This window comes from Balaenoptera ricei, chromosome 19 (genome assembly GCF_028023285.1).
Source record: "Balaenoptera ricei isolate mBalRic1 chromosome 19, mBalRic1.hap2, whole genome shotgun sequence".
In the NCBI taxonomy this organism is placed as follows: Eukaryota; Metazoa; Chordata; class Mammalia; order Artiodactyla; family Balaenopteridae; genus Balaenoptera; species Balaenoptera ricei.
This window is the reverse complement of record NC_082657.1, coordinates 62,961,499-62,975,112: the sequence shown is the minus strand read 5'-3', so window position 1 is coordinate 62,975,112 and position 13,614 is coordinate 62,961,499. Positions and strand designations below refer to the sequence as shown.

The 13,614-nt window shown below is 65.5% G+C and overlaps 1 protein-coding gene across 1 annotated transcript in view; it reads right to left on the bottom strand.

The window, feature by feature from the left end:
• ZFPM1 (zinc finger protein, FOG family member 1) overlaps window positions 1-13,614 on the bottom strand; it is a 43,199-nt gene that overhangs the window by 15,306 nt on the left and 14,279 nt on the right. Inside the window, exon 4 of the mRNA XM_059905007.1 lies at window positions 2,231-2,364. Within this exon, the coding sequence (XP_059760990.1) occupies window positions 2,231-2,364 (134 nt within the window). The remainder of the gene's footprint in view (window positions 1-2,230; window positions 2,365-13,614) is intronic.

Below are 13,614 nucleotides of genomic sequence, written 5' to 3'. Positions count from 1 at the left end.
CCATTTTGGAAGGGGTTGACTGTCCCCAAGGAGGGAGCGGAGGAGAGGTGCAGGCCCTGCTCAGGACACACTGAGCTTCCCAGTCCTCAGCCATCCCGCCTCTGTCCCATCACTGCTTACGGCTGTTCTCTGAGAGTTCAGACATGAGAGTCACGGAGCTCCTATTAACTCCCCCCAACGGCCTACCCTCTCTCTCAAGAGTCAGCTGCTGCTTGTACACCTCCAGTGACGGGGAGCTCACTGCCTATAGGGACTCCTGTAAATACCACAGCCTCGGTCACACAGTGGAGCCAAAATGTGGCTCCTTCCAAGGGGCTGAAATCCACATTGGAGCTCCTACTGCTGCCTCCCTGCTCGGGGCCACGGGGCAAGAGGGTCATCCCTCCCGCAGGGCTGCTGGCCACGCTGCCTGCCGAGCCACGCCCTGTGGTAAGCGCCACGTGTGGATCACTGCATTTAACCCGCCCGGCTGCCCTGGGAGGCCGCCACGTCACAGAGGAGCTGCTGCTCTGCCCACCCTCTCCTCTGCGGGGAGGTCGCAGGGTCCTCAGGCTCGGGCCTCAAGGACCCTTCAGGGCTCCCCTGTGTCCCCCCTGAGGTCCCAAAGGCTGAGGAGACAGAAGCTCAGAGAGGTGGGGGCCTGCCTGGGGGCACACGGCAAAATGGCCACAGGGTAGGAGACCCCAGGACCTGGACCCTGTGCCATGGGGATGGCCTGGCCTTGAAAGTGGGGGCCCTCGGTCCTGGGCCGCCTCCCACCCCCTCGCTGAGTGGCCTGGGTGAGCACCGCCCCTCTGAACCTGGCCACTCAGCTGGGACAGGCGGCATAGGCAGCCCAGGGGCCTCAGCTGAGACGTCTCCAATCTCCCGAGGCCCGGGCCCCAGCTCTGAGGTTCTGAGGCAGCGTGACCCACAGCCCAGGCTTCGCCGCACACGGGAGTGGGTGGGGGCTGTGAGCGGCAGTCCGAGGGCTGCAGCTGGGGGTCCTGCCCACGGCTCTCTACCAGCCCTGCTGCAGGCCAAGTTCCTGGGGCCCTGGTTTCCTTGGCAGAGAGACGGGGGCTCTGCCGGGTTGGAGCTGGTCAGAGCTGTTAAGGCAGCATTTGGCCTCCAGGCGCAGGGCTGGGGGGAAGCCCCACACACACAGCCCCACCACTGCCACTGAAGGCCCATCAGAGGCCCACGAGGCCCAGCATCACAGGGCACCTGCCAGCAGTGTGTACCCTGGATCCAGCCACACCTGAATGCCACATTAGGAATCAGAAGGGCCCAGGCCATGGCTGTGCCTGCACATTTGGGGCACCTGAGCCTGGGCCTGAGGGGACCAACCCGGGTGCTGTCCGGCCTCCCAGGCAAGCGTCACCATGGCTAGGAGGTGCTTCCTGAACTCTCATCAAGCACAGGCCCCTCCCGGTTCCCACCACGCCGTATGTGCCCATTCCACTGCCCCACACTTACTTGCTTCCCATACATCAACGCCCTTTCTTAACCAAAACGGTATTTTAAAATAAGCATTTGTACCCTTTGCAAGAAAACGCCACACCGACTTGCCATAAACTGAAGGCAGCTCAGCAGTAGCCCTGAGACAAATGACAGCCCAGTGGTCATTAGCACGCGCTAGAGACGCTGAGGCAGCGCCCTCTCCCTGTCACCTGGGGGCCCACAGGCACGGAAACGCAACGAATATCTCACCCTTGGTTGCAGCTGCCCCCAAGTATCCAGAAAACCACCTCGCTTACCACGAGGGGTGGCCCCACCCGTGAAGCCCAGTGCCAGGACGCAGTCCCTGCCTGCTTCCCCAGCCACAGGCCACAGGCCAGGTCCAGTCCCACCACTTCGTTCCTTATTGCTTCCTTCCCTTGAACGCCCTTCTCTTTCTCTGCCTCGCCAACTTCTACTCATTCATTAAGGGCCTGCTGAAAGAACCCCTCCTCTAGGCAGGCCTCCCTGTGTTACCCCGAGGTCCCATAGGCCCTGCATCACCTCCTCCAGGCAGCCCTCAGTGTGTCACCCCAAGGTCCCTAGGCCCCACATCACCTCCTCCAGGCAGCCCTCCCCGTGCTCCCAGGCAGTTAACTCCTCCCTGCTCCATCTCCTGACACATTTCACGTGGAGTGGCAGTTGCTCCTGCACGAGAGTCTAGCCCGGGCCTGGCTCAGGGGGCTGAAGGGGCCTGTGCCCTGGGCCAGACACTGTCCTGGCCACTGCGGCCGGGGTCAGGGCTCCTTACCGGTTCCGCCTGCCCGGGGGACGAGGTTCTGGTCTGGATGCTCCCGCGGAATGGGCCCCAGGACAGGCCCTCGGCGAGGCTGCACCGAGCCCGCACGCACCTCTGTCCGTCCTGCAGCAGCAGCTCCAGCTCATCTGCGGGGAGAGATGTCAGAGGTGTGAGGAGGTCCGCGTCGCAAGTCCAGTCTATCCTGCGGCACCCGCCCCACCAGGAGCAGTTGCGGGGCTGAGGGCAGAGGAGGGAGGGTGGCCCTGGCCCAGGTTACGGGGATGGCAGCTGGTGCCGGGTCCTGGGGGCCAGGCCAGCCCCTGCAGTGAGACCTGTTCTGGGGATGGCAGGCTGCAGAGACAGGACAGCGGGGGCGCCTGCAGCTGCACCTGAGCAGGCGGGCGCACCGCTCGGCGGGACCCTGGCTGCTGCGTTGGGACGCGTGTGCCTTGCACAGCCTAGGACGCACACACGGAGCCGGCTCACCCCTACCGCCTCACGTGGGGGCAGGCACAGAGTGGAGGACGATGACGCCCACGAGACCGCCTCCCGTCCCCTCCACACGGTCCGCCCAGCCCCTTCCCATCAGCTCGAGCCCCAGCATCCGCAGAGCACGCCTGTGCGGGCAGCTGTGAAATGCTGGGCCGTGGCTCCCGTCTCTGAGACAGGGACCCCGCACCTCCCACCCCTGTGGTTGGGGTGAGGACTGAGCCAGTCAGTCCTCTTAGCACCTCAGCACAGGGCCCGGCGGGGGGAGCCAGGCTAGGAGCCAAGTGTTCCTCCCCTCCCCCCCCACTGCCGGCCGAGGCCCTCGGCACAGCCGGACTGCGCTCGGGTAGCGCCAGCACCACTCCCTGCAGGACCCCCGCCTGCCCTCTGGAAAGGTCTGGACCCCACTCCTGCCGAGGCCCTTGGTCGGCGGCTGCCTGTCCGAGCGGCCTGTCACCCGGCTGAGGGCCTAAGGCTCTCGGGCCGCGGCCACCTGTGCTGGGATCAGGGCCAAGCTCCCGGACTCTGCCAGCTTGCGTGGCCCGGGCTGTGGCTCCTGTGGCTCAGCTAGGGGAGCGGCATCTGTGGCCGGCCACCGGCAGGAGTCGGTTCCACTGACGTGGACAGCCCGGCCTCTGCCAGGAGCCCCGCCACAGACCTTCTCACGGGGAGGGACCTTGGGGTCGCACAGGGTCTGCAGGTGGGCTCCCAGGTTCAGCCCGGCCTCAGCGCACGACCCACGTGACCTTGTGGGGTGGGCTGGATGGCGGCCCCCGAAAGATACCTCCGCCCGCAACCTGGGAATGTTCCCTTATTTGGAAAAAGGGTATTTGCAGATGTGACTGAGATCGGATCTCAGGGTGAGACCATCGGATTATCCAGTAGGCCCTACAGCCAATGACAAATGTCCTCATAAGAGACACACAGAAAAAAAGAGGCACAGGAAGAAGTCCACTTGAAGACGGGGCGGGCACTGGTGGGATACAGCTGGGGGGGACACTGCATCTGGAGCCCCCGAGGGAACGCAGCCCTGCCCACGCCTTGATTCGGGACTTCTGGCTCCAGAGCTGTGAGAGAGTAGATCTCTGATGTTTCACGGCACCAAGGTTGTGTGAATTTGCCTGGGCCACCCTGGGAGACGCACACCTGGCACGTTACCTGCCATCTCGAGCCTTAGCGTCCCCACAGCCGATGGGATGATGGTGGCCGTGCCCTCAGAGGGCGGTCCCTCCCCAGGCCACACGCCCTCTGCCCAGGAAGGCGGGGCCGCCTTGTGCCTCGGGTGCCACCTGGGCTGCCTGGGCCCACAGAGGCCTCACGTGGCCTGGCCTGGGCCCCGAGCAAGCGCTGCTGCATTGGCCCTGCTTCCTGGATCCCCGATCGGGCGGGCTGTGGCCTTAATGGGCCCGATTATCAGATAACTGCCGGCCTAATGGCACAGATAACGTGTAAATACACCAGGAGGCCAGGCTACAATGTTCTAACTGGGTCCTTGTCTTCCCCAGGGCAGATAAGATGGCAGGGGACCAGGACGGGGCCAGGAGGCGGCGCCCTTTATCGGCCCCACGGTGAGGGGGACAGAGGCCGGCCGTGTCACTCTGCAGCCTGCCCACGAGGGGCCGTGTCCTCTACCCGTGCACCCAGGATGCCAGGGTCCCAGCCAGGGCTCTGCCCATGGCGCCCCCCCTCCCCTGGGCCTGCAGGGTGCCAGCCGGCATGTGGTCACCCGTTCCTGCCCAAATGGCCCTATGACGTCGGCCCTCTCCTGGTCCCCACCCCCCCCCCCCCAATACAGATGAGGAAACTGAGGCCCCGAGAGGCCACATAGCTGGCAGTGGGATGCCAGGATCTGAGCCCGGGCCGCTGCTGTCCTGGGTATATCTGGGTCTCTGGTCCCCCGCCCAGCTGGCCCCAGGGCGTGGGTGTGTGGGGAGAGGCTGTCTAAAGGCAGGTTTGCTGGGCACTCACTTGGCCATCCAAATGGTCTGGCCAGCCATCCGACGGGTCTACGCTCTCCTTCTGAGGCTGGCGGGGAGCCCACCGTGGGCTAAGCCGTGTACCACCTGCCCCCTCCCATCCCCCCCTCAGGACGGTGGGGTCAAGGCGGAATCATCCCGCTTCCCAACACCATGGCCGGTGCCCGTCCAGACAGCCAGACCTGCGCTAAGCCTCATGGGGTCGGCCCACACTTGGCCCTCCAGAGCGGGGAGGCCCACTCCCTCTCTGGACTTCAGTTCTGCCGCTGGGGCCACAGACGACAGTGACAGTGACCACGACTCCCTCTGTTGCCGTCACATGTTTTCCTTTCAGTGTCCAGGGCCTGTTCCTGGCTTGTCAGGCCTGGGCCCCCAGTAGCAGACAGTGCCATCCATCTGAGGCCAGCACCCACCTTCCTGGGGGGAGGAGGAGCGGGGAATTCAGTTCAGTCTTCCCCAGTGTGGGCCAAGTCCCACACAGACTAAAGGACGCGGCAGGGTCGGAGGCGGCTGGCCCAGGTCACCCTGTGGGCGAGACGGGGCGGGGTGCAGCCCCAGGCCCCCAGTCTGCCCCTGGCTCGCTGCACCCGTGGGGTCCTGAGGCCCCTTTCTCAGAGCCCTGGCCCTAGCTCATCCCCAGTCCTGGTAGCCCCCCAGAGGAAGGGGCAGAGCCAGTGAGCCCCCGCACCCGCCCACGCTGCACCACAGACAAACTGCCGTGGCCCCTAATCGTGCCCCAGGGCTGGCGGCCCCAGCTCCCAGATAACAGCGTGGCTGGTGCTTCCCGTGGCAGCCACTCCATCTCCTGGGTATCACGCACCACCAGAGGGAGGACGGCTCCTGATAAAGGCGGCCGTTCTGCACAACGGGGCAGAACCCACCACTCAGGGCTTGCTGGGGGATGGTCGAGGCCTGGGAAAGGCAGGGAGGCCAGGGATCTGAGGGCTGTGGGCTGAGGATCGGGCAGTGGTCACCATTGGAAGCCCCCTCCCTGGTCCAGGGGAGGCCGTCCCTGAGAGGCTGGGCATTAGACAGGGTACCCCATGTGGGTGGGTGCAGGGCCATAGCAGATGCCTGGCTCCATGACGGGAACATGGCTGGATCTCAGCCCCAGCTCATTCAGTGCCCTTGTGCAGTGCACAACCTGTGCAACTGTCCATGGTGGCCCTGGTGACGTTCAACATCCATCCACTCGGATAACCTATTTCCAGCTCCCAGTTCCTGCCCAACCCCTTGCACAGTCAAGCAGGTGTTAAAGCCCAGTCAGCACCTATCAGAGACCCTCTCCCAACCAGAAATAAAACTGTATCCCAAAGAACCGAGGTCAGGAGAGGCAAGGCCACCTACTCCTCACAGACTGGGTACCTGGTGAGGGCTCAGTTCAAGGCTGAGAATGAATGAAAGTATGAACGAGTGAGGAAGGGGCTGGGGGCAGGAGATGCTGAGCTCAGGACAGGAGCTGGCTGGGAGAGTGACAGACAGGAAGACACAGCTATTTTTAAACAGCCTCTGAAAGAGCTGGAGGATCTAGACAGTGGTGGCCATGGAAATGGTCAGCTCCCAACCATACTGACAGGAAACTTGGGGCCCAGGGAGGCCCAGGGGTGCTCAAGCCACACTGCGAGCCCGGGCCAGAGGTGGGGCCAGAACCCAGTCTCTGGACTCACAAAACCCCACGTGGGTACCTGGGGCAGAGCTGAGGGAGGCATGGCCTCTGCCCTCAGGGCTCCCAGGAAACATGGGCGGCAGCATCTCCAATGGTGGGCCAGTCAGGGTGGACTTCCAGGTGGAGGTGTCCTCTGCCCTGGTAGCCTCCTGTGACCCATGTCTCTGTTTCCTCCTCCCAGCTCCAGAGTGGGGCACAGAGGACTCCAACTCCGGTGAGGTCCTGGCCGAGTCCTCCCTGACCTCTGTACCATGGCCTCCGTCCCCACAGCTGGACAGCAGGGGTGATGCCATTTGTCCTGGGAACTCCCAGTCCTAACACAATTCCTGGCTTCTGTTTATCGAGCCTTAATCAAGCGCTTGGCATAATTCACAGGGATTCCTCCCAGCCATGCTGAAGTTATTCCCCCCGGTGTACAGAGGGAGAGACTGAGGCTCAGAGAGGTTAAGCAACTGGCCCAAGGTACACAGCTGGCAGGTAGGATTTGAACCAGAGCCCCAGCAGGCTCATGGCCAGGGCCTTGACACCCTTTTCTGGGTCTTTCTGGTCATAGGCAGGAGGCGACAGAGAAGAGGGCGGGGAGAGGCTGCTGGAGGGGAGGGGAGGGGTGGCAGGCGAGCCCCCGCTCTCCCGTTGCAGGGCTGACTCTCCGTGCTCTGCCCCCACTTTCCCCATCCGCAGCCTGGTCTCCTCTGGAGGGGGGGGGGCAGGCCCTGCACTGCCTGGGTGGACCTCCCCACGGGGGTCGGGCCATCACTACAGGCACAGCGTTGGGACAAAGACTAATTTATTCTGTCATACAACCCCACACACGTTATTTCCAGAGCAAATATGCCGCGCTGGGATTCAACTTCACCCCCAAGCATCTGTGAGGATCCAGACGAGAAAATTCAGCCTTTGCATATTTATGTGATTTAAACACCTGTTTAGGTCTTAAAACCCTTCGATGGCGTCCCGAGGGGCCAGGGAAAGGAGGCAGGGCTGGGCATCGCCGCCCCAGGCCAGGCTTAGGACCCCATCCTGGGAGCCCAGCAGCTGGGGTGGCAGCTGGGAGAAATGGGGTCTGCAGTCAACAAGCGGGCTGAGTCCTGCCTCTGCCCGGCTCTCGCTGAGCCTCAGTTCACCTGCTGGGCTGGCGGCTGCAAGAGTCGAGACAGCCTGTCGGTCGGCGCGGCCGGCCCCGCGCTTCCTCTCCCCCGGCGCCCGGGTGTCCCGAGGCCTACGGCCCCGCCAGGGTTGCACGGAGCTGCCCTCAGACTTGGCTCTGCCCCACTCCCTGGAGCCCTTGGCGCCCTCCTTCAATAACACGCAAAACGAGCCGTGAGGAGGTTCTGATCTGCCCGTCCCCTCCCACAGGGGCGGCCCAGAGAGCTCGAGAGACCCGCTCCAGGCTGCGCAAGGGCTGCACTCACCCCACCGGCCCTGAGCTCCTTTCTGACACAATCTAGGGCTCCAACCCGGACCATCTGGCTCTGGGGCCCACCGAGCCCACACCCTAGGCCCCAGGCTCACTGAGCCACGGCCCCGCAGGCGGGCTGGCAGCGCTGACCGACCGGGTAGCCCTGCTGTCTGCAGGAGTGTTGGTGAGCTCAGGGAGGCCTCCTGCGCCCCGCCGGCTGGCCCCTCCTTCCAGGGGCCAGGCTCTGTGCTAATGGCCATTGGCCTCCAGGGTACAAAGGCCAGCCGCCTGGCAGCCCCCGCCCTGGACAGTGGGCTCTGGGATCGGCGTGTGGGCGCCCACCCTGGGGTCACTGCCAGCACCCACTTATCTAATCGGCCTCATCAATCCCGCCCGGCCCCACCCTGCGGCTCCCAGGGGCCAGCTGGCCCTGGCTTTGTCGGGAGTGGCCCTATCTCAGGATCACACTGTTTGCCTTTGATAAAAGTCACAAAAAAGGGAGAGAAAAAGGAGAGAGGGAGAGAAAACCCCAGGGGTGAGCAGGCCCCGCCCCAGCAGGGTTCTAGAAGTCTCCAAGGGCCTGGGCCCAGAGCAGGGCGGGCTGGGAGGCTGTGGGCCCCGAGGGGTTCCGCCAACTTGGAACCAGGCCCAGAGAGGGCGAGCGCCTCACTCAAGGTCATGCAGCAGACCAGGCAGCGGGGTCAGTGGGGGTCTGCGGGGCGGGGCGAGCCACCTCGCTGTCCCCTTGGCCCGCTTACTCATATGCTGGCTCAGCCCCTCCCACTGCAGACGCAGCTCACCGGGCCCCCCACGGTCCGGAACCGAGGGTGGTGGGACCTGCCCATGGTCACCAGCTCTCGAGTCCAGCCGTTTTCCTGCCCCCAACTTGACCCTCCTGACTGGGTGGCAGCTGAGGCCCTAGGAAGACAGAGAGATAAGGGGACGGGGTGGAGGCGGTGTCTGTCCTGCAGCTCTCAGCAGCAGGGCTGTCCCTGCCCTTCTGGGACTGAGATGCCTGGCAGGGGGAGGGAGCGCCTAGTAACCCAGCTGCCAGGGGATGAGGCCTGACCCCCGTCATCCCCGAGGCTCCAGGACCTGGGTCAGTACCAGGGCATGTCCCTTCCTGCCCGTGGCTTCCTCTTGTGTGAAGTGAAGTGGGGGATGAGGGTGCCCACCTCCCAGGCCGTTGCAAGGTCACATGACACAACAGGTGCAGGGCCGAAGGGCAGGGCCCGGCAGGGTGGGTGCTCAGTGACCACGGGAAGCTGGCAGGGGTCCGGCTGGGCTAAGCTGCAGTCCCTGCACGACCCTGACCAGGCTCTCAGCCCCTCTGGGCCTGGGGGGACCCATCCCCCAAACAGACGACACCAGTGCCCGCTCTCAGCGGTGACGGGGCTTCCTGCAGCCCAGGTGCGGCGCCGCGCGACCACCGTCCTCGCCTCCACGGCAAGTGCCGCGGCAGCGGGACACAGCTGCAGCCACCAGCAGCCGCCCGCCTGGGTGCCCCGGCCCCGGTACGCTGTGGGGTCCGCTGCCCATGGCGGGGCAGAGCCCTCATCACGTGGATACACCGGACAGGGCCCCCGGGCAGGCGCAGGAGACCACCTCCTGGGTGGTATGAGAGGCGCGAGCCCGACCACGCGGCGTGGGCACCACCGAGGCTGTGGGGGCCCGTCTGGACACTCAAGGCCCGGGGCTGCCCACCCTCCCTTCTGCTCCGTGGTCACGGAGCCTCTGGGCTGGGAGGGGAGGGCTCGCCTGCGTGGACGCCCAGGCCCTGCTCGCGTGTGACCCCCCGTGACCCGGCGGGAGGGGGCGCACGGGGCCTGGGGAGAGACGGCCTGCTCGCGTGTGACCCCCCGTGGCCCGGCGGGAGGGGGCGCACGGGGCCTGGGGAGAGACGGCCAGCAGACAGCAAATTCCCATCAGCTCCCCGGAACACCCCCACTTCTGGGCCCCAGCCTGGTGGCCCGTTCCTGATTCCTGTTTATAGATGGGGCAACAAGGCCCCGAGGAGGGGGGGCTGGGGACAGGCGAGGAGGGGGGGCTGGGCCCTGGGGCATGGGGAGGGCTGTGGGACTGTGCACGGTGGGCAGCCAGATGCCCGCAGGAGGCCCGCACATCCGCTGTAGCTGTGCGGCTTCTCCCATCTGGGCTGGTTTCCCAGGCCCAGGCCCAGGCCCAGGCCATGGCGAGACTCCCACCCTGGCTGCTGACAGGCTTTTCTCTGAGCTGTGCCGCCTTTCAGGGCAGGAAGAAGGCAGACAGGCCCACGCAGCCTGGGGCTCCAGGACCAGGAGACCCAGGGCCATGGGGCACCGGCCTGTCCCCTGGATCAGGCCACACCTGAATGCCACATCAGGAAACAAAAAGGGGCGGAGCTTGATCCTAACCCTGGGTGTCACCAGCGACCACGGCGCCTTTGGAAAGACTCAGGCTCCCACCTGTGACTCATGGGGACAAAGTGTCAAGGGGACATGCTTAAAAAAGCTTGGGGTAAAAATGGGTGCGGTCCGTTTCCTCTGCTCTCTTCCAGTTGAGGAAAGCAATTGGAGAGGTCAAGGGATTGTCTGAGGTCACACGGCCAGCAAGTAGCACAGGAGAGTGAAGCCCAGATCCCTCTGACCCCAAAGCCACGACCCCAGTGCAGGCGGTGTGCCCTCACTCACAGCAAATCTGGCACATCAAGAGGCCGGACGCTCCGGACCCCAAGCACAATCCTGTCCCCATTTCACAGGTGGCAGCAACGGAGCTAAGCGGGGCAGGAAACACTCCCGACGCCAGCCCTGCACACAGGCCCGGCCCCAGGACGCCGGCCCCAAGGCAGGCAGTACAGCCTAGATGGAAGGAACAAGCTGACGTGCGCCCTCCAGGGAAGACGGGCCGAGGGAGCCTGGGGCGCACATGAGCGCTGGCTCAGGAGCAAAGCCACTTGAGCTGCTGATCCTCCAAGCGCTCTCCGGGGCTGGGTGAGGGTTTCCACCAGCCTGGGCGTCCCCACAGAGCCCCTCGGAGGGCCTGGACCCTCGCAGGAGGGACCGGAATTGGGAGAGGAAGCTGGAGGGGCCGGGGAGCTGTGAGCTGAGGGCACACATGAAAACGGGGACTGGCCGTTGCAGGTTAAATACCAGATGTCACGTATGGCCTGGGATCTCTGGCCTCGTGGGGGGAAGCGGACACCATGGCCGAGCCAGGCTCTGGTTCCCGCAGGGCCACGACCTGCTGGAGCCCAGCGCCGGCTGCCGCCCTTGGACGGTGAACGCCTCTCCCAGCCTCCCAGCCCCATCTCCCGGCTGAGATGCCACCCCAGCCCGCGCCCGTCCTGCGGCCAAGCTCCCCGCATCACTGTTGTGTTGTTTATGTTACTGAGGGCCCGGCTCTGGAGCTGTGACCGTGACCAAGATGGATGGATGCCCATTTCCCTGACGGTGAACGTTAGAGGAGAGGACGCTCCTGGGAACTGCCCCCAGTGGCCCCTGGGCGTCCCTGGTCCTACCGCCGCCTGGGGAAGCCTGCCGCCTCTCCGCTGGCCCTGGTGCCCTCTGCCGGCACCCAGCCCCCCGAGTGCCGGGCCGGGCAGCCTGTGCACAGCCTGAGCCTCCCTGGACGGGGAGGCCTTCTCATTCCAGCCCAGAGGTTTTCAAAGGGCTTCGAGCCCAGAACGTCCTTCCTAAGAAGTTGCCCACAGACCCTGCACTCACAGTGGCCGGTGGCAGGGGCTGGCCTGGAGAGGGTTCCGGAGCTCAGACCCGAGAGCGCCTCTCAAGGCCCTCCCGCGGGGGGGGACACCTGTCCCCACACCTGCTGCCTGCCAGCCTCCCCTCTCTTGCCAGGCTCTGCCCGGTGGCTGCGTCACGCGGGGCAGCCCGAGCGTGGGGTGGAGCCGGCAGGCAGGCGAGGTTCCCGGAGCTGACGGCAGAGGGGGCTGGCAGGGCGGCACTGCGGCCGGTCCAACGTGGGCCAATGGGCGCCAGGCACGGTGCCTGCCACAGGGCCCGGGCTGGGGAGGGCCCCCCGGGGGCACGCACTGGCTGGGGACCTGTGTTCCCGAGTCCCCTCACGCGTGCACTGGGGGCGACGCCATCGGCTGCCGGCCCCTCCCCACCTCCGCCGGCTTGCTGTGCCCTGAGCTGCTACCACGTCCAGCACCATGGAGTCCACGTGTGTATTTTACTGACTCCCAGTCTCTCCGCTAGAATGTCAGCCCCTTGGGCCAGGGTCACGTCAGCTGGCTGTGTCCTAAAAGCTCCTGGGCCCAGTGGACCCCCGCGAGCACCTGAGTCTGGAGGACAGCGGCCAGAGGCGGCACTGGGGCTGGACGCCCGGGCCCTGCTGACGAGCCACAGGCCTGGGAGAAGGGGCATCTGGTCCTGCTGGGCCGGGCGGGGGGCGGGCGGGGGCAGTCCTCCTCCTCTCTGCTCTCACCTCCCCTGACCCCGGGATGCACAGAGGCCCAGAGCCTCACCTCGGGCTCCAGCTTCCCATCTGCAAAGAGGTGGCATGGGGGGTGGGCGAGGAGGAGGACATGCCGCTCTCTGGGCCTGGAGTCCACTGTGGATCGGCCCCACCAGACAGCTGGGTAACGGCCGGGCGGGGCGGGTGGCCCCCAGGTTCTGGAGCCCTGGCCCTGCCCACCCCGTCTCCGCCCCCGCCAGCTGGTGCCGTGAACTTCTCCTCCTATCGCTGGGACATCGCTGGAGATTATTGATTTTTTGACACAGAACAACAGCCTGTCTTTATCGGGCTGAACCCTGGCCCCAGCTAATGGTGGAGCTGGGACCGCCTGGGGATAGCCAGCAGCGCAGCATGGGGCCCAGCCCCACACCAGGTTTCTGACGGCCCCTTCACCATCCCCACCCGGGTCAGAGCCTTGCCCCCCGTCCCACGGAGCCTGAGCACCACGGCTCCCCGGGCGCCTCAAAATGGGAGGCCTTGAGGTCTCTCCAGCCTGCTCAAAAAGCTTAAAAAACAAAAAGCGCCCTGGGTCTCTGGGCCTTAACCTTCCCACCTGTGAAGTGGGTGGAGGGCCCCACCAGCCCCTGGCCCTGGCCCTTTGGGTCTTGGGAGACCCTGCGGACTGAGAACAGGGATGGGTGGGGGCCCCTGGCTCTCCCCAGCCCAGCCTGGTCCTGGAGGGTGGGCTGGAAGCAGGACCGGTGAGATAAGGTAAAGAAAACACCTCCTGTGCAAGTAGCTTATCAGGCTCCTATCAGCCTGGGCCTCCCGGACCCTGCCCTGTTTTTCCAGGAGCCAACGCCACCGAGGGCCCTTCCTTCCGGTCAGCCTCCAGCTCACCGCCTCTCAGGGCCGGCCGGCCCACCCTGCTCCCTGTGTCCCCGGGCCCCACCCTCCCGTCCCTCGGAGCCCTGTCTCTCTGCTGCGAATGGGCAGGAGGGGTGGGCATGTGGGCAAGCGAGGGTCTGGGCGGAGGCCGGGTGGTCAAGGAGGTAAAGGGAGGGTGCCCCGCCCTGCCACTGCCAGGACCTCGGTGCTGCCCCCAGCCTCCGGCCAGTCTCGTCCTACCCCAGCCTGACAGGCGCCCACCACCTCCCTGGGGGCGCTGGGCCCTTGCGAATGTCAAGCCCAAGAATTCTGCCACCACCCGCCCCTGAAGGCCCTGGGCCTTGCTGGGTCCTTCAGGAGGTGCAGAGCCTGACACCTTGGGGTGATATGAGAGCACCTGGCTGCCCGCGAGGCAGAGACCCGGGAGCCCGGGCTATGTCTTGCCCAAGGTGCATCGGATCGCAGGCGCCACTGGGCAGGTGCCCTGAGGGATGCCTGGGTGCGGGAAGAGCGTGAAGCCGGAGCTTGCTCTAAGGGGCGTGTGGACCAGCTGCCCGTCTGGCCTCCAGAGCCTCCTGTTTCC